Source organism: Chiloscyllium plagiosum, unplaced genomic scaffold (assembly GCF_037043375.1).
Source record: "Chiloscyllium plagiosum isolate Xiang-an unplaced genomic scaffold, Cpla_swu_hap1 HiC_scaffold_19, whole genome shotgun sequence".
NCBI lineage: Eukaryota > Metazoa > Chordata > Chondrichthyes > Orectolobiformes > Hemiscylliidae > Chiloscyllium > Chiloscyllium plagiosum.
In genome coordinates, this window is record NW_028270157.1 from 17,262,068 (window position 1) to 17,288,555 (window position 26,488).

Sequence of the window (26,488 nt, forward strand, 5' to 3'; positions counted from 1 at the left end):
TATCTGTGCCCCTCATGATTTTAAAAATCTCAAAGGTCACCCCTCAACCTCCTATGCTCCAGTGAAAAATGTTCCAGCGTATCCAGCCTCTCCTTACAATTCAAACCTTCCAATCCAGTTAACATCCTTGTACATCTTCTCTGCACTTTAATAATATCCTTCCTATAGCAGGGTTACCAGAACTGGATACAGTACTCCAAATGTCATCTCATCAATGTCCTGTACGAGCACAACATGCCATCCCAACTCAATAATCTAAGCAATGAAGGCAAACATTCCAAATGCCTTCTTTACTATTTTGTCTACCTGTGACACCACTTTCAATGAACTATATACCTGAACCCTGAGATCTCTCTGTTTTGCAATACTCCTCAGGGCTCTACCATTTACTGTGTAAATTCTGCCCTTATTTGTCTTAACCAAAATGCAACTCCTCACATTTATCTAAATTAAACTCCAACTGCCACTCCTTGATCCATTAGCCCAATAGATTAAGATCCCCTTGTAATCTTAGATAACTTTCCTCAGTGTTTAATATACTACAAATTTTGGTGTCATCAGCAAACTTATAAAACATGCTTCCAACATTCTCATCCAAACCATGCAGATCAGTGACAAACAACAGTGGATCCAGCACCAATCCCTGCAAACCACTGCTGGTTATAGGCCTCCAGTCTGAAAAACAACCGTCCACCATTTCCCTCTGTCTCCTATCATCAAGCCAATTCTTTAATTGGCACTTGCCACATGAACATATTCCTCATGATTCATTTTTTTCCTTTCCAATTAACTTAATTCTGTGCCCTCTGCTTCTTGATCCTTTGACCAATAGGAACAACTTCTCCCTGTCCACTTTGGATCTGAGGGATCTTGACAAGATAGATATTGAGAAGATGTTCCTACAAGCATGGGAGTGTCTAACTAGAGGATATAGTTACAGAATAATGGAGACACAATTTAAAACTGAAACATGAAGGAATTTCTTCTCCCAGAGAGTCGTGAATGTCTGTCATCCACATCAGCGAGCCGGCAGGAAAGAGGAGTTGAAGTTTGAGGCAGTTCAGCTCAATCTTATTGGATACACCTCATAAGTAAAGACGGATGTAAAGTATTCATTTTGTACCTGGTCATGACTCTTGCCTCTAAGTATAAATCCCCTTTTTGGTCCCCAATCAGCCCTCTATTGACTGAAGTTCGTCATCTGGACCCAATCTTGCAAATCTTTTCAGCACCTTCTCTCCTGCCTTCCCATTTTTCCTGAAGTATGGAGCTCAGAACTGGATGCAATAGTCCAGTTAAAGTTGAATTAGTGTACAGTATATCATCTCTCGGCACTTGTACCCTATACTCTTTGTAATAAAACCTAAGATATTGTGTGCCCTTAATAACCGGGCTCTCAATCTGACTTGCTACCTTCAATAATTTATGCACACATCCTCACAGGTCCCTCTGTTCCTTCACCCTCTTTTGGAATTGTACCATTTCTTCAGAAAAAGACAAGCATCAGTTTCTTAACAAAGATCTACACGGATTTCTGAAGGATTTGTAATTTCTGACCAATCTATCTGGTCATGCAAATGGAGGATACGGCAATGCCTATGAATGTTGTCAATATGGTATTTGATATCTTACCACACGAGATTATAACAAAAATGGAAGCACACAGAATTGAAGGGAATCTTGTGACTGAGTTCAATAATTTTGTGAAGTAGGAAGCAGCCTCTTTAAGGATAAAGGATTCATTCAGTCTTGGTGCAATGTGCGATTGATTCTGTGTAATCAATAAATTGTTCATGATGTCGATAATGTCTGATGAATGTAAGGTTTTTTTTAAACACATGTTACAACAGTGGTTGCCAGCCCTTTAAGGCACAGATCACTATCAAAATTTGATGTTGAGTGTAAAACAGTAACTACCCTAAAGAAAACCATAATCCCAAACTAAACTTGTGCCACCTACCTGCACATGGCCTATATCCCTCCAAATATTTCTTATTCGTGTACTTATCTAAACATCTTTTAAACGTTGTAACTGTACCCGCATCTACCACTTCTTCTGAAATTTCATTTTACACACGAACCACTGTCTGTGTAAATAAAATGTCGCTTATGTCTTTTTTTTTTAATCTTTCTCTTCACACTTTAAAAATAGTTTTGAAATCCCCCACCCAATGGAAAAGACATCTGCCATTCACCTTATCCATGCCCTTCATGATTTTATAAAGCTCTGTAAGGTTGTCCCTGAATGTACTAAGCTTCAGTGAAAAAAGGTTCTATCCCATCCAGCCTTTTCTTATAACCCAACCCCTCCATTCCCAGCAACATTGTGGTAAATCTCTTCTGAACCCTCTCCAGCTTAATAACATAAGAATATCCACACCTGAGACTGTGCATTGTCTGCTTGTGCCTTGAATTCTGGGTTGGAAAGTGTGATAGGTTGAGACTGCTAGTCATATACAGTCCATCAAATGGCTATGTATGAGGCAGGTTAGATACATGACACTGATTATCCTCATTTGAGAGAACAGTGTCTCACGGCAGTATGTGGAGTCAATATAAACCTGTACTTTAAAAACACAGGATGGCAGGAGCGGAAATTTTTCTCTGCGTACGAGACCCTCAAATTGCTCCATTCCTTGATCTGTCTACTAGCCTAATTTCATTTTGTATAGTAATTATTTCCATATCAACTCCACTGCTTTGTAAATCAAACATCTGATGGAGCTTGGTAGTCAACCCCCAGTGTCTACATGAAGAAATGGATTTGAGACAAACACCATGATTTGTCTCATCACACCATATAGAATATGGGGAAATAGATGGTGACACCCTGAAAATGTCCATATTACAGAGGAGGAAGTGTCGGATATCTTGATACGCATAAAAGTGGATAAAGCCCCAGGACCTATACCGTATGACTCTGGGAAGCTAAGGAAGAGTTTGCTGGGCCTCTTGCTGAGATATTTACATCAATAGTCACAGGTGAGGTGCCTGAAGACTGAAGGTTGGTTAACGTGGTGCCACTATTTAAGAAAGATGGTAAGGACAAGCCAGGGAACTATAGACCAGTGAGCCTGACTTCAGTGGTGGGAAAGTTGTCAGAGGGAATCCTAAGGGATATGATTTATATGTATTTGGAAAGGCAAGAACTGAATAGGGATAGTCACATGGCTTTGTGCATGGGAAATCATGTCTCACAAACTTGATTGAGTTTTTTGAAGACGTAACAAAGAGGATTGATGAGGGCAGAGCTGTGGATGTGATCTAATTGGAGTTTAATAAGGCATTCGACAAGGGTTCCCCAGGAGACTGATTAGCAAGGTTAGATCTCATGGAATACAGGGAGAACTTGCCATTTATATACAGAACTGGCTTGAAGGTAGAAGACAGAGGATTGTGATGGGGTGTTGTTTTTCAGACTGGAGGCCTGTGACCAGTGGAGTGCCACAAGGATCGGTGCTTGGTCCACTACTTTTTGTCATTTGTATAAATGATTTGGATGTGAACATTAGGAGTACAGTTAGTACGTTTGCAGATGACACCAAAATTGGAGGTGTAGCAGACAGCGAAGAAGGTTACCACAGAGTACAACAGGATCTTGATCAGATGGACCAATGGGGTGAGGAGTGGCAGATGGAGTTTAATTTAGATAAATGTGAAGTGCTGCATTTTGGAAAAGCGAATCAGAGCAGGACTCATACACTTAATGGTAAGGTCCTAGGGAGTGCTGCTGAACAAGGCGACCATAGAGTGCAGGTTCATTGTTCCTTGAAAGTGGAGTCGCAGGTAGATAGGATAATAAAGAAGGCAATATGGTGTGCTTTCCTTTATTGGTCGAGTATTGAGTACAGGAGTTGGGAGGAGAAAGTGAGGACTGCAGATGCTGGAGCTCAGAGTCGAGAGTGTAGGGCTGGAAAAGCAGGCAGGCCAGTCAGCATCTGAGGAGCAGGAGAATCGACGTTTCGGGCATAAGCCCTTCATCAGGAATGATGAAGGACTTATGCCTGAAAAGTTGATTCTCCTGCTCCTCGGATGCTGCCTGACCTCCTGTGCTTTTCCAGCACTACACTGTCTGCAGGAGTTGGGAGGTCATGTTGCGGCTGTACATGACACTGATTACGCCACTTTTGAAATATTGCATGCAATTCTAGTCTCCTTCCTATCGCAAGGATGTTGTAAATTTGAAAGGGTTCAGAAAAGATTTACAAGGAAGTTGCCAGGGTTGGAGAATTTGAGCTACAGGGAGAGGTTGAATAGGCTGATACTGTTTCACAGGTGCATCAGAGGCTGAGGGGTGACCTTGTCGAGATTTATAAAATCATGAGGGGCATGGATAGGATAAATAGACAAAGTATTTTCCCTGGGGTGGGCGAGTCCAGAACACCGTGGGCGGCACGGTGGCACAGTGGTTAGCACTGCTGCCTCACAGCGCCTGAGACCCGGGTTCAATTCCCGCCTCAGGCGACTGTGTGGAGTTTGCACATTCTCCCTGTATCTGTGTGGGTTTCCTCCGGGTGCTCCGGTTTCCTCCCACAGTCCAAAGATGTGCAGGTCAGGTGAATTGGCCATGCTAAATTGCCCATAGTGTTAGATAAGGGGTAAATGTAGGGGTATGGGTGGGTTCCACTTCGGTGGGTCGGTGTGGACTTGTTGGGCCGAAGGGCCTGTTTCCACACTGTAATGTAATCTAATCTAATCAAGGACATAAGGTAAAGGGTGAGAGGAGAAATATATAAAAGGAACCTAAGGGGCAATGTTTTCATGCAGAGGATGATGCGTGCATGGAATGAGCTGCCAGAGTAAGTGGTGGAGGCTGGGACAATTACAGCATTTAAAGGCATCTGGATGGGTATATGAATAGGAAAGGTTTGGATGGGATATGGGCCAAGTACTGACAAATGGGACCAGAATAGGTTAGGATATCTGGTCTTTTGCCCGAAACGTCGATTTTCCTGCTCCTCAGATGCTGCCACTCTGATCTAAACTCTGGTTTCCAGCATCTACAGTCCTCAGTTTTGCCTCGGATATCTGGTCGGCATGGATAAGTTGGACTGGAGGATCTGTTTCCGTGCTGTACTTCTCTATGACAGCATAACATCTAATTGCTGAAATCACATGCTGAATTTGACTAGCTTAGTCGGTGTGCACTAGCTTTCTGGGTGGAACCATTAGCCTTTCATTTTTTTCTTATATTTTCTTAAAAGTGGTGCAGCATTTTATTTTTGAATTAGGAGGACCGCAGACCCCCTTTTTGATTTGAATGCATTCACAGCACTGTTCATATGTGCTACTTGTCTAACCTTTCCCTACAGTTCACAGTTCAGCTCATTCGATTTTGGTGTTATGTTTGTAAGAAGCTTGAAATTGAGCCAACAGCTAACTGCACACTTCACTTCTTGATTTAAAAAAAGTGACAATTTCAAGCATCAGAGACTCTATGATTAACCAACTAGTCATGACCTATGTGTTGGAGACCATTGAGTTGGAAGATGGCGAAAGAGTTGTAAGCACAGAAATCTTCTTCACAGAGCCACCTAATGGCTTGAGGTTGCAACCTCATGCTCACCGAACTATTGAATGAAAGACATACAAAATAGGAGCAACTATTGGCGGCACGGTGACTCAGCGGTTCGCACTGCTGTCTCACAGCACCAGGGTCCTAGGTTCAATTCCTGCCTGTCTGTGTGGAGTTTGCATATTCTCCCTGTGTCTGCGTGGGTTTCCTTCCACAATCCAAAGATGTGCAGGTCAGGTGAATTGGCCATGCTAAATTGCCCCCAGTGTTAGGTGCGTTAGTCAGAGGTAAATATAGGGTAGGGGAATGGGTTTGGGCGGGTTTCCCTTCGGAGGGGCAGTGTGGACTTATTGGGCCGAAGGACCTGTTTCCACACTGTAGAAAATCTAATCTAATCTAAAATATGGACCATTCAGCCAATTCACTCTCCTCTGCCATTCAATAAGATCATGACCAATCTGTTTATGTTTCAAATTCCACATTCCAGTCAATTCCAATAGCCCTTGATTCCCACCTAACCAGAACCTATCTAGTGCTGTCTTAAAATTATTAGTGGCCCTGCCACCACCACCTTCTGAGGCTGTTTCTCACTCCCTTCTATCTCCTGAGTTACAGCTTATTACTGGAATGGTGAAGACAGAAGCAAAATATTTGTTCATTTAAGCTACTGTTTCATTATTATGTACAATTGGCTCCCCATTCTCAATCTTTAGAGGAGATTTTTTTAGATTAGAATCCATCTGAACATTGTGGCACAGACAGTCTCACACAGGGCAACTCACGCCTTAAATGCATCATCTGGGCCGACATGACACCAATTGTTAAATTGTGACAGTGTAACTTTTAAAAACGTTCTGCAATTTACATATGAAAGAACTGAAACCAACATGCCCATTCTAAAAGATGAGAGACTTAACAAACAGTCCAGGTCCTTTTCAATATATAATTTCAGTTACATCACACTGTAAACTTTTGCTGTAAATTCTGTGTCTTATGATCTTATATTCCAGAACCACCTGATAAAGGAGGAGCGCTCCGAAAGCTTAGTGCTTCCAAATAAAGCCGTTGGACTATAACCTGGTGTTGTGTGATTTTTAACTCTCTAGAGGACCACTCTTAAGTACCCTCTGAAAAATTAGGGATGGGCAGTGAATGCTGCTCTAGCCAACAATGCCCTCCTTCTGTTAATATTTTTTTATTCTTTTCCTTTTTGAATACCTTGAGAAAACTGTTTCTATCAGTTTTCACATCCCCAGCTGGCTTCCTCTTATACTTTAACTTCTTCCTCCTGATCAATCTTTTAGTCATTCTCTGATGTTCTTTGTTTTGACCAATCATCTGAATTGCCACAATCTTTGCACACTTCTGTGCTTTTTCCTCAATTTTGATGCTTACCCAAATTCGTTTAGAGAACTGCAGATGGTCGGCGCTCCCTTGAGGATGTTTCTTTGTAGTAGGAATATACTTTTTCTCAGCTTTCAGAAATAGCCCCTAAAATATCTACCACTCTGTCTCTGTTCATCTATCCCCAAGTCCTTACGTCAGTTCACCTTCACTAGCTCAGCTTTCATGCCCAAGTGGTTGCCCTCATTTAGGTTTAAAATGCAAGTCTTAGACCCAATCTTCTCCTTCTCGAAGTGGATGTAAATTTCAATCATATTGTGGTCACTGATGCATAGAGGTGTCTTAATTCTGAGATCATTAATTAATCCTGTCACATTGCATATGGCAATTCACGATCATGAATGTTGACAGAAAAATGCAAATTAAAATTGCAAGAAAGACAGTAGCTTCATTGCATGTAGCTCCTCTACGAAAGTAGTAAAAGGCTTTATAGGCCTTAATGTGCTTTTAAAAAACAGTTATAGCTATAATTTGGGAAGAGCAATAGCCAATCTGTATACAGCAAGCTCCCACAAGCAAGAATGAGATAGTGATTAGATAACCAGTTTTTTTTTTCATTTGTATAATGTTGACTTAAGGACATATATTAGCCAGGGAACCATGGAGAACTCCCTGTTATCTTTCAAGTAGATCTGTCACATCGACGGAGAGGGAAGTTAAGGCATCTTCTTCACAATTCATCCAAAAGGAGGTACTTCTGACAGTGCAGCACTCCAGCTTTATTGCATTGGCAGTGTCAGCCTAAAGTTAATGTTGAGATCTCTGGAATGGGACCTAAACCAGCAAGAATCCCACCCACTGAGCCACAGCTGATAGCAGGCTGTGAGGTTTGTAGACAGGGAATGTATGTGGATTTTTTACACAGATTTGTGAAGCAGCTGATAATTAAAACATTACTTGGGATATGACTGGGCGGGGCCAGAATCTGGTTTCAGCTTCATTGTTTTTACCTAGTTGATTTTAACCCTACTGCGAATCCTCTTGCAAGGATGCCTGCCTTGAAGAAGTTTTCCTCCTCTCTCTACAAGAATCTCAGGGAGTCTCTCTCCCACTGCAATACTCTATGCCACTTTCTCCCCACCCCCACCCTCCTCTCATTTTTCTCTCCACCCTGCAGGCACGCTGCCTCTATTCCTGATGAAGGGCTTTTGCCCGAAACATTGATTTTCCTGCTCCTCGGATGCTGCCTGAACTGCTGTGCTTTTCCAGCGCCACTCTAACCCAGAATCTGGTTTCCAGCATCTGCAGTCATTGTTTTTACCTATATGACTGGGCAACAAATCATTGCTTTTGTAAAGTGATATAAAGTGATGCAAACTATTTTTGGCCCAACAGACCTATGCTGTGCTCATGCTCCCTAACAATCTCCTCTCACCTTTCTTCATTCAATCTCATCAAGATGTCTTTCTATTCCTTTGTGTGCCACATATTTATCTCAATTCCCCTTAAATGCATCAACAATGTATACTGTTTACTGCCCGTGTCCCTGTGGTAGTGAGTTCTACATTCTCAGCACTGTCCAGTAAAGTCCTCCTGAACTCCCTACTGGATTTGTTGGTCATGATGTGGAGGTGCTGTTGTTTGACTGGGGTGGACAAAGTCAGAAGTGACTTGTCAGCAAGTTATAGTCCAACAGATTTATTTGAAATCACAAGCTCTCGGAGCGCAGCTCCTTCACCTTAGGTTATCGACCTCTAGATGTGGTCTCTCCCACATGTGGAACCATCTTTTCCATGTCTACCCCATAAAAATCCTTTCATGATCATAAAGATCTCTATCAGGTCAACTCCTCAGCTTTTTTCTTAAGGAGAAAGGGCCTCTAATCTGTTTAATATTTTTTGATAAATGTTGCCTCCCAAACATTGAACGTGACATTAGCTGTTGCATTTCATAATGAAGGTGACATGTTTAAAGTGGGAAAGATTTACAATGGCGGATTAACAAGGAAGTGCTATCTTTTATCAACAGAAGAGACAACTGCAGAAACAGGAGATCCAAATACTGTGAAAGGACAATGTGCTAACTGTGTCACATCAGTCGACTATTTACCCGCTATTGGAATCAGCATTGTTTGCACTGTGATCATCACTACATTTCTCACATATCTGGTTATCAGAGTGCAGAAGGTGAGCTTGCTGTCAAAATTGCTTGCAATTGAAAATTCAATCTGGCTGCAGTCTATTGACTTCCAATGAATACCTGTTTCCACAGCACTGCGAAAGAAACAGAAGAATTAGAAATTACCAGACAGACGTAGAACAGGAACAGAACAGGTTTGATATCTTAAATGTAATTTTGGGTGTTAATGGCCTTGAGTTTACCCAAGTGTTATTACAACAGTTAAGACCATTCACTGCTTGTTATTAATAAAATGCCCCTTGGATACTTTAAATATGCAAATTGTAATTGTAGATTGAGCCCTTATCAGATTTTAAGCAGTAGAGTTGAGTGAGGAATTTGGGAGGGGGGTTACTGAAGAACAAAGGATCCTGATGAATGACTGTGGAAAAGATTTACAGAATTACCCAGCAAGTTGCTGCCAGCTGGAAAATTGTTCTCCTACTATTGCCTCATCAAAACATTTAGCCAAAAACAAAAGCCTCACAAATAGCAGACTCATAGAGAGTTCACATTATAGCTTCTCAACAGGACACTGGCTCAGGATCAATCCTTTATTTCCTGATGGGTGGAGCTTGTCTTGTGATTTTAGTAAACCCTTTCAGGTGCTGCATGTCCTATGCATCAGTAACCAATTACAATACTCTGCTGAGGGATAAGTGTTGACCAGGACCCCAGAGAGCTGTCCTGCTCTACATTAAAGAAAGGCAGTGATTGCTGACCTATTTTCATCTTCCTGCTTCAATACCCTGTCCAAAACAAAGCAGCACTCCCTCAGTACAGCACTGATGTATCTGACTGGATTGTGGCAAGTGAATATGGTTGATATAAAATGCCTTCCTAGGGAATCGCAACCAGTTTTATATCACACCAAACTTAATGAGGGAAAGAGGAAATGAGGCACGATGTGACAAAAGCAGCCAGTCCATTCAGACCCATGTGGACACTGAAGTCCCAACTTTCTGACTTAGACGTTAGTGTATCACAGTTCTGATACTAAAGCCCATTGCAAATTGTGATAAAAACCCTTCCTGTCAATGCACTGATTTTATAATTTTGATTTTGAATTGATAATATTTCTTTCTGTCACTGAAATGTTTCTTGACTTCACTGCAGCTATTCCAATAATGACACTACAGTGAGAATCAGGTAATGAGAGGTGTACTCCACAGGTGCAAGAGGAGGCCATTCAGCCCTTCATGATAGCTGCACCATTCAACGAGATCCTGGCTGATTTTCTACTTCAACGCCCATTTTCCTGCACTATCCCATATCCCTTGATGTAGAAATCAATTGATCTCAGTCTTGAACACACTCAATGACAGAGCTTCCACAGCTCTCTGTGGAATTTACCATCTTCTGAGTGAAGACATTCCTCCTTAGCTTAATTCTAAATGGCCTGCTCTTTATCTTGAGACTTGCTATTTTGATGTGCAGGCTTTATGCCTACATTAAAAGGGATGAAAGGGAGTTTGTTAGGAGTAATCTGAACATTAAGTATAGGAACAGGTGTAGGCCATTCAAAGCCATGAGCTTGTTCCACCATTCAGTCAGACCATGGCTGATCTCTGGTCTAATTCCATGTACCTGCCTTTGGCCCATAATGATAAGAAATATCCCTCAAGAATACTTTTATTTTTATCGTTTAATGTAATAATCAGTCAAAGACATTGATGAGAAGCACATAATATTTTGTCCAGACATTTGATAACAAGGAGGTGTACTGCCAATTAAAAGGGTACAACTTCCAGTTTCCTTAACACATTATGTACCTGGGGTGCACATACAAGGTGCACTGAAGCACTCTGCTGGGCTTTCTTCCACAGTACCTCGCAGCCCCTTCATCCCAGGAACAGAGATTTAGAATGATTGGCAAAAGTACCAGAAATGGCATGACAGAGAACTTTTTTTTCACCCACCGAGTGGCCAGGATTTGGAATGCACTGACTGATAGGGTGGTGGGTATGAATTCGGAATTCACCTTGGATAAATTAGATAAATACCTGAAGAAGAAAAGGTTGCAGTGATTTAGAGAAAAAGCAGGGAATTGGCCTTCAGTGGATTACTCTTTGAAAGAGACTGGTTGAGTTCAATGTTCTCCTTCTAAGACCATAAGACATAGGAATGGAAGGAAGGCCATTCGGAACATTGAGTCCACTCTGCCATTCAATCGTGGCTGATGGGCATTTCATCACCAATTACCTGCACTCTCCCCGTAACCCTTAATTCCTTACGAGATTAAGAATTGATTAATCTCTGCCTTGAAGACATTTAATGTCCCGGCCTCCACTGCGCTCCGTGGTAATGAATTCCACAGGCCCACCACTCTCTGGCTGAAGAAATGTCTCCTCATTTCCGTTTTAACTTGACCCCCTCTAATTCTAAGGCTGTACCCACGGGTCCTAGTGTCCCCATCTGACGGAAACAAATTCCCAGCGTCCACCCTTTCTAAGCCATGCATTATCTTGTGAGTTTCTATTAGATCTCCCCTCAACCTTCTAAACTCTAATGAATACAATCCCAGGATCTTCAGCCGTTCATCATATATTCGGCCTACCGTCCCAGGATCATCTGTGTGAATCTTCGCTGAACATGCTCTGTTGCCAGTATGTCCTTCCTGAGGTGTGAGGCCCAAAATTGGACACAGTATTCCAAATAGGGCCAAACCAGAGCTTTATAAAGTCTCAGTAGCACATCGCTGCTTTTATATTCCAACCCTCTTGAGATAAATGCCAACATATATTTGCTTTCTTAACCTTTAGAGAATCTTGGACGAGCAATCCCAGATCCCTTTGTACTTTGGCTTTATGAATTTTCTCACCATTTAGAAAATAGTCCATGCCTGTATTCTTTTTTCCAACGTGCAAGACCTCGTCCTTGCTCACATTGAATTTCATTAGCCATTTCCTAGACCACTCTCCTAAACTGTCTAAATCTTTCTGCAGCATCCCCACCTCCTCAGAACTACCTGCTGTCCACCAACTTTGTATCATCGGCAAACTTCTCCAGAATGGTCCCAGTCCCTTCATCCAGATCATTAATATATAAGGTGAACAGCTTTGGCCCCAATAGTGAACCCTGTGGGACACGACTTGTCACTACCTGCCATTCTGAAAAAGAACCTTTTATCCCAACTCTCTACCTTCTGTCAGACAGCCAATCCTTAATCCATGCCGGTAGCTCACCTCTAACACCATGGGCCCTCACCTTACTCAACAGCCTCCCATGAGGCACCTTATCAAAGGCCCTTTGGAAGTCTAGGTAGATAACATGCTGTGCTATCCTATAATTCTGTAGATGGGTAGCAAGGTATCACTCATTCCATGTCTTAAGTCACCTTTGTCTTACCAGACCACAGGAACAACTGCTGGTGATTTAACCTGAGGGCCACCACAGGGGAGAGATTGAGAAGAAGAGTCCTTCATGATAACCTCAGCCAGTGTAGAAATTGAACCCATGCTGTTGGCATCACACTGCTTTGCAAACCAACTGTCCAACCAACTGAGCTAAACCAGTCTCCATGCCTCACCATTATCCAGACTGTGATGGCTAACCCTTCCATTCCCTCACTTCTTGCTCTTCTGCCTCTTCACCTACAACCGAAGCTTCAATATGAAATTGCACTAAATTGTTACTGAAACATTGCTGAATTTAATGAAAACAAATAATTCAGTCTGAAAGCACCTTCTATTGCAATCTACAATCTACTGAAAATCTTACAAAAACGCCTGCTTTATGACGATAATTAACCCTCTGATTGGTGTTGCACAGGGAAGGGATTGAACAACAAGGCCAATTCATCCTTGAAAATCAAGAATCTCTTACATAAAGTCAACAACTGATAATGGGGTAAGTCACTTTTAAGTTACCAATTGGATGTAATTGCACAGAAGGTACAGCTCAGAAACAAGCCATTCAGGTCAACCCTGTCCAGACATTCATACTTCAAACAAGCCTCTCTCACTAAGTCTAAGTTGGGCGGTACGGTGGCTCAGTGATTAGCATTGTTGCCTCACAGCGCCAGGCACCCAGGTTCAATCCCAGCTTCAGTCAATTGTCTGCGTAGAGTTTGCACATTCTCCCTGTGTCTGCGTGGGTTTCCTCCAGGTGCTCTGATTTCCTCTCACAATCCAAAGATGTGCAGATCAGGTGCATAGGCCAAGCTAAATTGCCCATAGTGTTAGGTGGGTTAGTCAGAGGGAAATAGGTCTGGGTGGGTTACTCTTCAGAGGGTCAGTGTGGACTTGTTGGGCCGAAGGGCCTGTTTCTATACTGTAGGGAATCTAATCTAATCTAGCTCAGCCTATAGGAACATAGGAATACAAGTAGGCCATTCAGCATGTCAAGCCTATCCTGCCATTCAGTACAATCATGGCTCATTTGAACACCTTATCTAATGTCTAGTTTCTTTACCTAGTTTTTCTAGTATTGGAGCTGTGCTATTCCAATAGATCTGCTGGCCTGTGAAGTCCAAAGAAAGTTCACTAGGTTTATCCCAGGAGTGGAGGGGCTGTTTTATCATGAGTGGATGAATAGGTTGAGCCTGTACTTGTTGGAATATGGAAGAGTGAGAGGTGACTTTTTTGAAACATACAAGATTCTTAGGGGATTTCACAAGGTAGATACAGAGAGTTGGTACGGTCTCTCAGAGGTTAGCACTGCTGCCTCGCAGCACTGGGGACCCGGGTTTGATTCCTTCCCAGGTGACTGTCTGTGTGGACTTCGCACATTCTCCCCATGTCTGCATGGGTTTCCTACCGGGGTTTTAGTTTCATCTCACAGTCCAAAGGTGTGTAGGTTAGATGAATTGGTCATTCTAAATTACCCATTGTGTCCAAGGAAATGCAGGCAAGCTGGGTTAGGATTGGATATACAGGGTTATAGGGATGGGGTAGGTCTGAGTGGGATTCTCTTCAGAGGGTCAGTATGGACTTGATGGGCTGTATGTCCTGCTTCCACACTGTGGGTATTCTATGATTCTGGGTTGTTTCCCCCTCTGAGAGAGTATAGGACCAGAGGGCATAAGCGCAGAGTGAGAGATTGCCCTTTTAAGACAGAGATGAGGAGGAATTTCTTCTCTCCGAGAATAATGAATTTGTGGATTTAGCACAAAGCACTATTGAGGCTGGGTAATAAGTACATTCAAGACTAAATCAGACAGATTTTTAATTGATGAGGGAATCAAGGGTTCTGGGAAAAAGATAGGAAAGTGGATTGTCAGATCCGTCCTGATCCCATTGAATGGCATGTAGTGATTGGAGTGAAGTCAGCCAGGTGGACCTTATAGAATATGGGATGAAAGTGAGTACTGCAGATGCTGGAGATTAGAGTCAAGAGTGTGGTGCTGGAAAAGCAGGTGAGGCAGCACCCGAGGAGCAAGAAAATCGTCGTTTCGGGTAAAAGCCATTTGCCCAAAACATAGATTTTCCTGCTCCTCGGATGCTGCCTGACCTGCTGTGCTTTTCCGACACCACACTCTTGACTTATAGAATAGGAGTTCCCTGATTGTACCAGGTTAACAGCCAATTAGGGAGTCCTGGCTGACGAATATAAACAGGAGGGTCAGATGTTCTGATCACTCTGAGAGCTGGCTCTGAGGGATGAGATGTGGTGTCAACGACTCTGCACATGTAAATAAAGGGTGACTTATACCAGCCTCTGGGAAGTTATTTCATAGCAGAACTGATTCCGTGGGCCAATGGCTTTCTCCTGCTCCTTGGTCAAATGGTCTATGCTAGTGACATAGTGGTGTGGTGACAAGAAGAGAGATTTGCCTAAAAGAAGGGAAATGATTGGGAAAAATATTCCTGGCTGCAAGCTATTCTGGAAAGGAAAAGGAGGTGGACAAGGCAGTAGTAATTAGAAGAGAGAAACACTAGATCAGAATAAGGGGATCAAAACTGAATTTATTTGTTTGGAATTATGGAAAAATAGCTGAGATACTATGAGTGGACATCTAGGATATGTCACCAATGTTACAGGCAAATTATGGAAAGATGCCAGAACCATAGGGAGGTGATAGTGGGAGACTTCACCTAATCTAATTGCGATTGTAACAGTATTAAGGGCAAATGTGTCTACAAAGGAAGTTTGTTAATCAGTTTGTTTGCAACTCAAAGAGAAAGGAAGAATTTCTAGGTTTAATTCTAAGGATTAAAATGAAGTGAGTGGCATATGTTTCAATGGAGGAGCATTTGGGGAACAGTGACCATAAACATAATTAGAACAGTTATGGACAAGGATGAATCAAGTGTAAATGTACTTTTATCTTGAGGAGGAATTATTTCATTTAGTTGTAAAGGAACCTGACTCAAGTGAATGGGAATTAAAAATAAGTGTGGTGACTCTGGTTAAAACTCAAGTCCCAAGGCGCCAGGGCCCCAAGTCCGATTCCACCCTCAGGTGACTGTCTGTGTGGAGTTTGCACGTACTTCCCTTGTCTATGTGGATTTCTTCTGGATACTCCAGTTTCCTCCCACAGTCCAAAGATGTGCAGGCTCAGTGGATTAGCATACTAATGCAGACTAACAGGGATAGGGTAGATCTGGATGGGTGCTCTTTGGGAGGGTTGGTGTAGACTCAATGGGCTGGATGGCCTGCTTCCACACTTCAGAGATTCTATGAAGTGGATAACTCACCAAGGAACAATGGGGAACCTTAAAGAAAGCAATGGTTCATTTAGTGCGCGATTTAAAGGTGATGGTTTGCAAATGTTACGCCTCTACTCATTTACAGAGAAGGGGCTTAAACCTGGCGGAAATCATAAAATGTTAGAAAGTGCAAGACTTTGGGGGAAAAGATATAGTTTAAACCAGTATGTTTTATTTGGATGGTAAACATTGAACCAAAAATGACAAACCATTGTTCTTCAGCTCATGAATATTCTCTGTTTCTATTCACAGGTACCCAGTTTTAACTGGAGGAAATTTCTGTACACATGTAATATATCTATTTGACATGAAGTAAGGATTGGGATTGGTGCAATGAGTCACTGGAACCCCTCTGGCATCCTCCTTACAGGAATGTCCACCCGGAAAGTGAAGCAGATATGTTGGCTGGACAGAGTGTGTATGTGTTTTCAGAGTGGAAGCCTTCTTAATATTGTCCCTATTTGCCAAATACAATGTATCTCCATCAGACTGCAACATGTAGACAGACTCAGTGAAACTAACTGAGAGGTCATCATTGGAACTGAAAGAGGAAGTAGGAAGTGAGCAGAGGCTGATATCCTGTGAGGATTATTAATGTTTTCGCCTCTTAATAGTGCAAAAATATACACTGGGCTTTCACAGGCATTAGTTTAACTCCACATAATTTATTACACGTAGTGACTGGGTTACGTTATTTCATGAAAAGAACAAGGACAGTCTCTCAATATTGATTCTGAAGGATAGATTATTTCAGCTAAAATTAACTCAAGTAAATCTGTTTTAAGATGGTTTTCTTGCTGGAGTGTTAGCCAGAAGGGAAAAAAAAACAACTTTCTGCCCATATTCATTCTGCTCATTAATTGTTTTGCTGTTTGTGGCAGCTTACTGTGCAGAAAGTGGTACATTTTCTGTTGGTGACACAGTAGCGTATTGATAATGTCACCAGAACCCTAGTTCTAATGTTCTGGGGACAGGGGTTTGATGATGAAATTTAAATTCAGAAAAAAATTAAATCTAATCTAATGGTGACCAAGAAACGATTGTTTTAAAACCCATCTGGTCACTAATATCCTTTTAAGGAAAGGAAATCTGCTGTCTTTTACTTGATCTGGTCTATGTGAGACTCTAGACCCACAGCGATTCTTAACTATCCTCTGAGCATTTAGGGATGGGCAATAAATACTGTCCAGCAAGCGATGCCCACATCCCATGAATGAATAAAAGCAATACTAGACTGATTACCCTTCAAAACTACCTAATTGACTGAAAGATGCTTTATAAGTTCACATATCTGCTGTTTCACCTGGTTGACAACTTGTGGCTTAGTGGGTCACACTCTCACCTGAGCCAGAATAAGACCACAGATTTGGCCATAGAAGTGCAGTATTGAGGGAAGGCTGTACTGTCAGGGGTGCTGTCTTTTGGATGTGACACTAAACTGAGCTATTATCTGCCCTTTTGAGAGGATGTAACAAAAATGCTATTCGAGAATGGGCAAGGGAAAGTTTTCTGTGGCCTGACCAATAACTTAACCAAGATGTCTTTTCATGTATTACAACACTGTAAACAGAATTTCAATGGCTATGGAGCTTTTTGTGGCATTTTGACGCTGAGAAAGAGACTCTTTCATTCTGAGCAGTGAGTACAGCTTTGGCTTTCAATTATTGCATCTTAACCACAAAGTACCAGAGACTGACAGCAGTTAGACATTGAAGCAAGTAAGAACAAGCCTCTGAGGAATCTTTCCAAATGGGTCCAAGAGCCATTAGACTGAACTGCTGAACTTGTTATAAAGAGGATGATTGCGTATTAATGGAATTCCCAATGGGAACAACTGATGTGTTGCTCTCCAAGTAAAAGAACTGGAAATCAGGGAAGAGGCGACAGATATTAACTGAGGAAAAAAAAATGGTTCAGAAAAATAAATCCCATAGTGTAGGTGGTCAGCAGAATATTACAGTCTGCAGAGTCATTGCTAAACACTTTGACTATACAGTCATTCCTCTGTATCCATGAGGGTTCTGTTTCTGAAAACCCTGGGAATGATGAATTAGCGAGTGCAGAGTTTAATAACATATGCTTAAAAATAGGGTTAGGTTCCCAGGCCACAAGATTATGACTTTTTGCCTGTTATTTCTGGGGTTTTGTTTGGGTCAAAATAATAAACGCTAAAACTTGTGAAATAAAAGTTAATATTAATAGAATAAAACATTAAAAGCAATTGCAGTCTATTATAACTTACTGACAAAGACGAGATGTTCTGCAAACCGGGGCCAGGCGTTGATGGGTGTCAAAAAGTGTGGCACTGGAAAAGCGCAGCCGGTCAGGTAGCGTCCAAGGAGCAGGAGAGTCGACATTTCAAGCATAAGCTCTTCATCAGGAATGAGCTTATGCTGGAGACGTTGACTCTCCTGCTCTTCGGATGCTGACTGAGCGGCTGCGCTTTTCCAGCACAATTTGACTGAATTCCAGCATCTGCAGTCCTCACTTTCTCCCAGGCGTTGATGGGGGAGGTTAATGGGTAGTTGCTCAGTGTGGAAGGGAGGAGGATGTGTAGATGTGTCCCCCTCCCAGCCAGTCTCCCCAGATGATGCGCACTCCTCCTGTACCTCCACCTGATGGATGTTGTCAACCTGTTCATCCTCCCTTTGCTCAGTGTTGTGGGGAAGCAGGTCAGAGAGCAAGATTGTCAGGGAAGTGAAAGTGGTCGCTGATAGGCAAGTTTTGCTCACGGATTTTGAATGATTGATTACTTATGTTTTTGGTGTGTGAAATAATTGCATAGAGGCAATAATTTTGGTGTGTGAAATAATTGTATCCCGTCACAAGGTCACCCTTTAGTCACATGTATATAGTACCAGCCAGCTCAGAGCCAGTGCCTAGGATGAGGAGATTCTCTGACACTCCTTTTATATCTGTCAGCCAGGGCTCCTTGATTGGCCCATGCACAACAGCACAAATAGGCTGTTTTGGAGGAATGACTGCAAATAAAGACCATTCGTTTTGAATATACCTGCCAACATTCTAATGTATCAATGTAATTAATTGTGGTTACATCCTCATCTTCAAATCACCTCTCCTGATCCCAGTCATTTCATCCAGTGCTACAAAACATATCAACTACCCAGCCCAACAACCTGATCTTCTATGATCTCCAGGCCCAGCTTTATGCCTATTCCCATCTTCCAGCAGTCCACCAATGCTGGGTCTTCAGTTGCATAGGACCTGAGCTCAGAATTCCTAACCCAAAACCTCTCCACCTTTCTCCTCCTCATTTTCCTGTTTCTTACAACCTTACCACTTTGAACCCAGCTTTTGGTCGCCTGTCCAAATATTTCCTTTCGCAACTCGTTGGTTAGAGTTTATTTACTGACAAAGCTGTGGAACACCATAGGGACGTTTTGCAATGTTTGAGGTGCTGTAACAATTCAGGTTGTTGTTGTCGTGAGCGTTTTAGCTGAATGGCTACAATGAATCGAAGGAGCAAGAAATCACAGGCAAGATTTCGATTTCCTTTTCTTTTAAATGAAACATTTCTGGATTTTAATTTTTACGCTATTTTTAGGCTCTCTGTTACCAAAACAATGCCCATGTACCTGCCAACCCATGTGATTTCCTCTGACATTCCACCATTTCCCAGTTTAGTCCGATTTCATTTTCTCCGCTATCTGAATTCAGCTCCACACTTACAGTGTGACCTGCTGTCACTTTTTAAAAATCTGATTCCATTTTCTCCAGCACAACCCCCTCAAAAAAGATGTTTTAAAAGCATTCTCCCAGAATTTACTGTTGGTGGTCTGAATGGAGGAATTTTAAAGACCTGATATGCCTTTGGGGCTGCAGATGCAATGGAGGAATCTGTCCAAATTTCCTGGCACTGGGACTTGGAAACACAATGTACATGGAATGTGCCAAGAAACCGTGGTCCTGGCCAAATTTGAGGCCCTCTGGCTGTTGTTAACAAATAAGCAGCCCACAGGCCAGAGAAATGTTTTGGGGAAGCAAAGCCATTTTCAAAATTTTCCTGTTCATTCACAGGATGTGAGCATTGCTCCTAAGGAGCAACTTTGTCATGCAGAGGGGGGTGCGTGTATGGAATGAGCTGCCAGAGGAAGGCTAGTACGATTGCAACATTTAAGAGGCATTTGGATGGGTATATGAATAGGAAGGGTTTGGAAGGATATGGGCCAGGTGCTGGCAGTTGGGACTAGACTGAGTTGGGATATCTGGACGGGTTGGACCGAACTGTCTGTTTCCATGCTGTACATCTCTGTGGCTCTATGCTGACAAGCGATAGCTTCTTTTGCCCCACTCTTTAACATTTTGTTTCCTTTTGTTCTGTTATGGGATGTCGGGATGACTGGCCAGGTCCAGCATTTGTTGCCCATCCCTAATTAACGGCCCACTGGACACTTAGGGATGGGCAATATATGCAGGTGTTAGCCACATTGCTGTGGGTCTGTAGCCACATGTTTGGCACACTGATTAAGGGCAGAACTTTCATTCCATTAAGGACATTGGTCAACTAGATGGGTTCCTACAGCGAAACATTGTCATGATCGCCTTTGCTTTTATAACTCCAGATTTACTCATTTAACCACCACCACCTGCCATGCTGGGATTTGAACCCATGTACTCAGAGCATTAGCCTAATGCAATGGATTGCCAGTGATATTACCACATACCACTACCTCCCCTTGCTTGAGCAGTGTATTAGGCCAAGAGTCATCCACATCACTGTGGGTTTGGCATTGTATATGGGTCAGACTGGGTAAGATTAGCAGCTATCCTTCCCCAAAGGTCATTAGTGACAGGTTGACTTTTCTACCAATCTGGTCACGATTATGGATAGTAAATTCTTATTCCAGATTTATTTATTGGATGTACATGTACCCAACTATTGTGGTGGGGTTTGAACTCAGGTCTTACCTGATCATTAATCTAGGTTACTGGATTGCTCAGCCAGTAATCTAACCACAAAGCACTAATTACTTCATAGCTCAAATTATCTCCATTGTGGTCAGTAGAGGATTCACGTGCGTATTTGAGTCTGCATTTGGACAGGGCAAGCAGAAGGAAAGGGTTGGGATAGACCCCTTTCAAGCACAGCTAGTTTCACTTGACTCAATGGGCATCAGTATTGTTTCTCAATCAGGTGGTCGTTGGTTGAAGACCAGAGACTGTAAAATTCTCCAATACAGAACTGGGGGAGAGCTGCACCGACAGGAGGGTGCTGCCTTCCAGGTGAAGTGGTCATCTGATACCTCACCTGGTCTCTCAGATGAATGTAAAGTGGCATTATGGACAAGGAAATTCTCCCCAGGGTCTCAGTTGCTATTTATCCCTCAAATGGCAACATAAAAAAGCACAGGAAATCTGCTCATTACCACACAGCTCTTTGTGGGAGTTTGCTATGTGTGGATCAACATAAAACATACATTACAGCACAGTACAGGCTCTCGATGTTATGCCGATATGTGAAACCGATCTGAAGCCCATCTAGCCTACACTCTTCTATTACCATCCATATATTTATTCACTGACCATTTAAATGCTCTTAAAGTTGGTGAGTCTACTATTGTTGCAGGCAGTGCATTCCACACCACCACTACACTCTGAGTAAAGAAACTACCTCTGACACCTGTCCTATATCTATCGCCCCTCAATTTAAAGCTATGTCCCTTCATGCTAGCCATCACCATCTGAGGAAAAAGGCTCTCACTGTCCACCCTGTCTAATCCTCTGAATATCTTATATGTCTCAATTAAGTCACCTCTCAACCTTCTTCTCTCGAACGAAAACAGCCTCACGTCCCTCAGCCTTTCCTCATAAGACCTTCCCTCCATTCCAGGCTTCCAAACAAACTCGCCACTACAGCCACATTTGCTTCCTCAGTGCCTGCCTCCGTAACCAACTCATCCCACACAAACTCCAGACCACCTTTAAACCAGCAGAGTTCGGACCCAAACAGGACAAACAGCACAGACTACAGATTCAATAACACCAGCAACAGTTCTCCTTCAAGATCCTCCGCTCCACGCTTGCAGCAATGCGCCAGCACCTAACCTCTCTACAGTCAGCCCTGCCTCAGCTGAGGGCCACACTCTCTCAGAATTGCAAAGGACCCACTCTGTACTACATCCTCAGGAGAATTCATACTCTCAACAAACAGTATTTCAACTCCATCTCAAACATCAAAAACTGTAAGTACAACAAACTTTTATCTATCCACCTCCATAACCAGCGCTCCTCAACCATTCCAGAAGATTCCCCCGGCCTCTGGCACTACTTGGAATCCATTAGCCATGTGGCTGGTGGAGCTGCCACCCCCACGCTGATTGATGTCACTTCCACCCCCATCATGGCCACTTCCACAGCCACTTCCGTCCCTCACAATTCCTCATGCACCACACGTGACATCACTTCCACCCCTCATATCATCGCTGATGTCACACGCTCAGTGACTTCTGCCCCCCCGACTGCCATGTTTGCCACCACTTCCACCCCCACCAACGCCACTCACCTGCATTCTGCTGACATGCCCCCCCACAGATCCCACTGTCACCATCCCTGCCCACCCAGAACCCTGAGGGGAACACCACTCCTTCTCTTGACTCTACCCCCATTCCCCCCATCACCACACTCTCTCCAGTTACAGGCTCCACCTCCACTCCCAGCTCTACACCCACACCAGATCCCAGCTTCCAGCCCTGCCGAGCTTTCACCATCCCTCCAGATCTCCCCCTCACTGAGGACAAATGATCAGTCCTCAGCAAAGGACTCACCTTCATCCCCTTCCGCCCACGCATCAATGAATTTAATACACGCCGTGACGTCGAACACTTCTGCTGCCTCCGCCTCTGAGCTTACTTTCACAATCAGGACTCCCACCCACCTTCCGAGGACCCCTTCGCCCACTCCAACACACACCATCCACCTGGACACCCCGTGCTGGCCTAATACCTGCCCTCGACTTCTTCATTTCCAACTGCTGCCGGGACATTAATTGCCTCAACCTGTCTACCCCCCTCCCCCACTCCAACCTCTCACCCTCACAACGTGCAGCCCTCCAATTCCTCTGCTCCAATCCTGACCTCACCACCAAGCCAGCAGATAAAGGGGGCGCAGTGGTAGTCTGGCGCACTGACCTCTACACCGCTGAAGCCAAACGCCAACTCGAGGACACCTCTTCCTACCGCCCCCTCAACCATGACCCCACCCCCCCATCACCAAACCATCATCTCCCAGACCATACAGAACCTCATCAGCTCAGGAGATCTTCCACCCACAGCTTCCAACCTCATAGTCCGGGAACCCCGCACTGCCCGGTTCTACCTCCTTCCCAAGATCCACAAGGCTGACCACCCTGGCTGACCCATTGTCTCAGCATGCTCCTGTCCACTGAACTCATTTCTACCTACCTCGACACTGTCCTATCCCCCCTAGTCCAGGAACTCCTCACATATGTTCGAGACACCACCCACGCCCTCCACCTCCTCCAAGACTTCCGTTTCCCCAGCCCCCAATGCCTCATCTTCACCATGGATATCCAATCTCTCTACACCTCCATCCGCCATGACCAGAGCCTCCAAGCCCTCCGTTTCTTCCTCTCCCGGCGTCCCCAACAGTACCCTTCCACCGACACACTCATTCGTTTGGCCGAACTGGTCCTCACCCTTAACAATTTCTCCTTCGAATCCTCCAACTTCCTCCAGACCAAAGGGGTAGCCATGGGCAACCGTATGGGCCCCAGCTATGCCTGTCTCTTTGTTGGCTACGTAGAATAGTCTATCTTCCGTAATTACACCGGCACCACTCCCCACCTCTTCCTCCGCAACATTGATGACTGCATTGGCGCCACCTCATGCTCCTGCGAGGAGGTTGAGCAATTCATCAACTTCACCAACACATTCCACCCTGACCTTAAATTTACCTGGACCATCTCTGACACCTCCCTCCTCTTTCTGGACCTCTCCATCTCCACTAATGATGACCGACATGACACCGACATTTTTACAAATCCACCGACTCCCACAGCTACCTGGATTACACCTCTTCCCATCCTACCTCCTGCAAAAATGCCATCCCGTATTCCCAATTCCTCCGCCTCCGCCGGATCTGCTCCCAGGAGGACCAGTTCTATCACAGAACACACCAGATGGCCTCCTTCTTTAGAGACCGCAATTTCCCTTCCCACGTGGTTAAAGATGCCCTCCAACGCATCTCATCCACATCCTGCACCTCCGCCCTCAGCCACCACTCCTCCAACTGCAACAAGGACAGAACGCCCCTGGTGCTCACCTTCCATCCTACCAACCTTCGCATAAACCAAATCATCCGCAGACATTTCCGCCACCTCCAAACAGACCACACCACCAGGGATATATTTCCCTCCCCACCCCTTTCTGCCTTCCAAAAGACCGTTCCCTCTATGACTACCTGGTCAGGTCCACACCCCCCTACAATCCACCTCCCATGCTGGCACCTTCCCCTGCCACCACAGGAATTGCAAAACCTGCGCCCACACCTCCTCCCTCACCTCCATCCAAGGCCCTAAAGGAGCCTTCCACATCCATCAAAGTTTTACCTGCACATCCACCAATGTCATTTATTGTATCTGTTGCTCCCAATGCGGTCTCCTCTACATTGGGGAGACTGGACGCCTCATAGCAGAACGCTTTAGGGAACATCTCTGGGACACCCGCACCAATCAACCCACACCCGCTCTGTGGCCCAACATTTCAACTCCCCCTCACATTCTGCCGAGGACATGGAGGTCCTGGGCCTCCTTCACCGCCGCTCCCTCACCACCAGACGCCTGGAGGAAGAACACCTCATCTTCTGCCTCAGAACACTTCAACCCCTGGGAATCAATGTGGACTTCAACAGCTTCCTCATTTCCCCTTCCCCCACCTCACCCCAGTTCCAAACTTCCAGCTCAGCACTGTCCCCATGACTTGTCCTACCTGCCTATCTTCTTTTCCACCTATCCACTCCACCCCCTCCCCTCTGACCTATCACCTTCATCCCCTCCCCCACTCACCTATTGTACTCTATGCTGCTTTCTCCCCACCCCCACCCTCCTCTCATTTATCTCTCCACACTTCAGGCTCTCTGCCTGTGTTCCTGATTAAGGGCTTTTGCCCAAAATGTCGATTTTACTGCTCCTCGGATGCTGCCTGTACTGCTGTGCTTTTCCAGATCTATTCTAATCTAGACTCCGGTTTCCAGCATCTGCAGTCATTGTTTTTACGTAACATCATAGTAAATCTCCTATGCACCCTTTCCAGTGTTTCCATATCCTTTCTATAATGGGACGACCAGAATTATGTGCAATACTCCAAGTGCAGCTGCACCAGAGTTTTTACAGTAGTACCATGACCTCATGGCTCCAAAACTCATATCGTCACCCAATATAAGCCCACAACCTGTACGCCATGTTTCCCACACTGCAAAACTTGCAAAGTGCTATGTGGTATTCTGAGGTGTGATTGTTTTATCACCTAAACAAACCATAACTTCTCAATGGGAACGGAAAGCAGAGATATATTCATAGCCAAAAGTGTCAACAGTCATGTTTGTGGGTCATTTTGCATGATGATGTCACTGTGTTTGACTTAAAGATTTGTTTAACATATTCGTCTTCATTCATTGAGCTGTGGATACAAAGATTTTGTTTTGTGTTATACATATTTTAAGCTCCTAGCATATTCACTGTGCCCAATGTATTTTTAATAAAATTCTTGAAACCAATTTTGATTGTCGATTGTATGTAATTTTTCCAAGAGTCCACAATGATTGGACAATCCCCAACTTGTTCACAGGATACGGGTGAAGAAAGTCCATGCATCTGTAAATGCTGAATATTGGTTTGCAAAAACATGGAGTAGAGAAGGATCTGGTTCATGCTGGTGTCTGCAAGTTTGTGATAAGCCACTTTACTCTTTAGCCACCTCCTCGACCAAGTATTGTTTTTTTGCGAAGATAAAACACCTGGATTGATAATGGAAAAATACCCTGGAAAATATCTCTCCAGCTATCAATTGGATTGCATAGATCAAATGTTTTCTATAAAGCTAGTTACCTTCTGTAATGGTGTGATCTGTGCCTTTCCTGGAATTGGTCATTCTATGGGTTGGAGGAGCCAAACTGCATCATCTGATAACATAATCACTGGGAATCCAGAGCATAATCTCAGACTATAGTCTCTAAAGTGGGACCAACAGATGTCTGGGTAATCTTGGTAACAGTACGAAAGAAGTTGAAGAGCCTTACATACCCATGAGCCACTACATCTTGGCTGAAAGATCAGCAATGGAGAAACTTCTGCCTAAAAGCAAATTACTGCGGATGCTGAAATCTGAAACCAAAAGAGAAAATGCTGGAAAATCTCAGCAGGTCTGGCAGCATCTGTAAGGAGAGGAAAGAGCTGACTTTTCGAGTCTAACTCACCCTTTGTCAAAGCTAAAAAAAGGGAGAAATAGGGAGGTATTTATACCAGGCTGAGAGAAGGTGAGTCATGGCTCCAGAAGCCAAAGGTAGCAAGAAAGAGGTGATAATGACAGTGCATAGAGAGATTATAGGGAGAGGAGCTGTGAGTGACCAAGGCTGAAGCAGATGCTATGTGACAAAATATGGAGGGGGATGGGTGAAGCAGATGCAAAATGGAAAACAGGGGAGAAGGGTAGCAAAGGGGGAAGAGGAGAGGAAAAAGGTGGTGAGAGAGTGGGGAGTGAGAGAAAGAGCAACAATCAAGAAATAAGAGGTACAGAACAGTGAAAAAATAAAATTACGGAGCAGA

The 26,488-nt window shown here is 43.8% G+C and overlaps 1 protein-coding gene across 2 annotated transcripts in view; it reads left to right on the forward strand.

Annotated features, from left to right (window-relative positions):
• The window catches only part of LOC122559814 (kit ligand), a 164,758-nt gene extending 139,318 nt beyond the window's left edge, over positions 1 to 25,440 (forward strand). For both annotated transcript variants that reach the window (XM_043709896.2, XM_087997053.1), the window contains 4 exons: positions 8,888 to 9,045; positions 9,131 to 9,192; positions 12,809 to 12,886; positions 15,940 to 25,440. In XM_043709896.2, the coding sequence (XP_043565831.2) occupies positions 8,888 to 9,045; positions 9,131 to 9,192; positions 12,809 to 12,866 (278 nt within the window). In that variant the 3' untranslated portion in view covers positions 12,867 to 12,886; positions 15,940 to 25,440. The remainder of the gene's footprint in view (positions 1 to 8,887; positions 9,046 to 9,130; positions 9,193 to 12,808; positions 12,887 to 15,939) is intronic.
• The last annotated feature ends 1,048 nt before the right edge of the window (positions 25,441 to 26,488 follow it).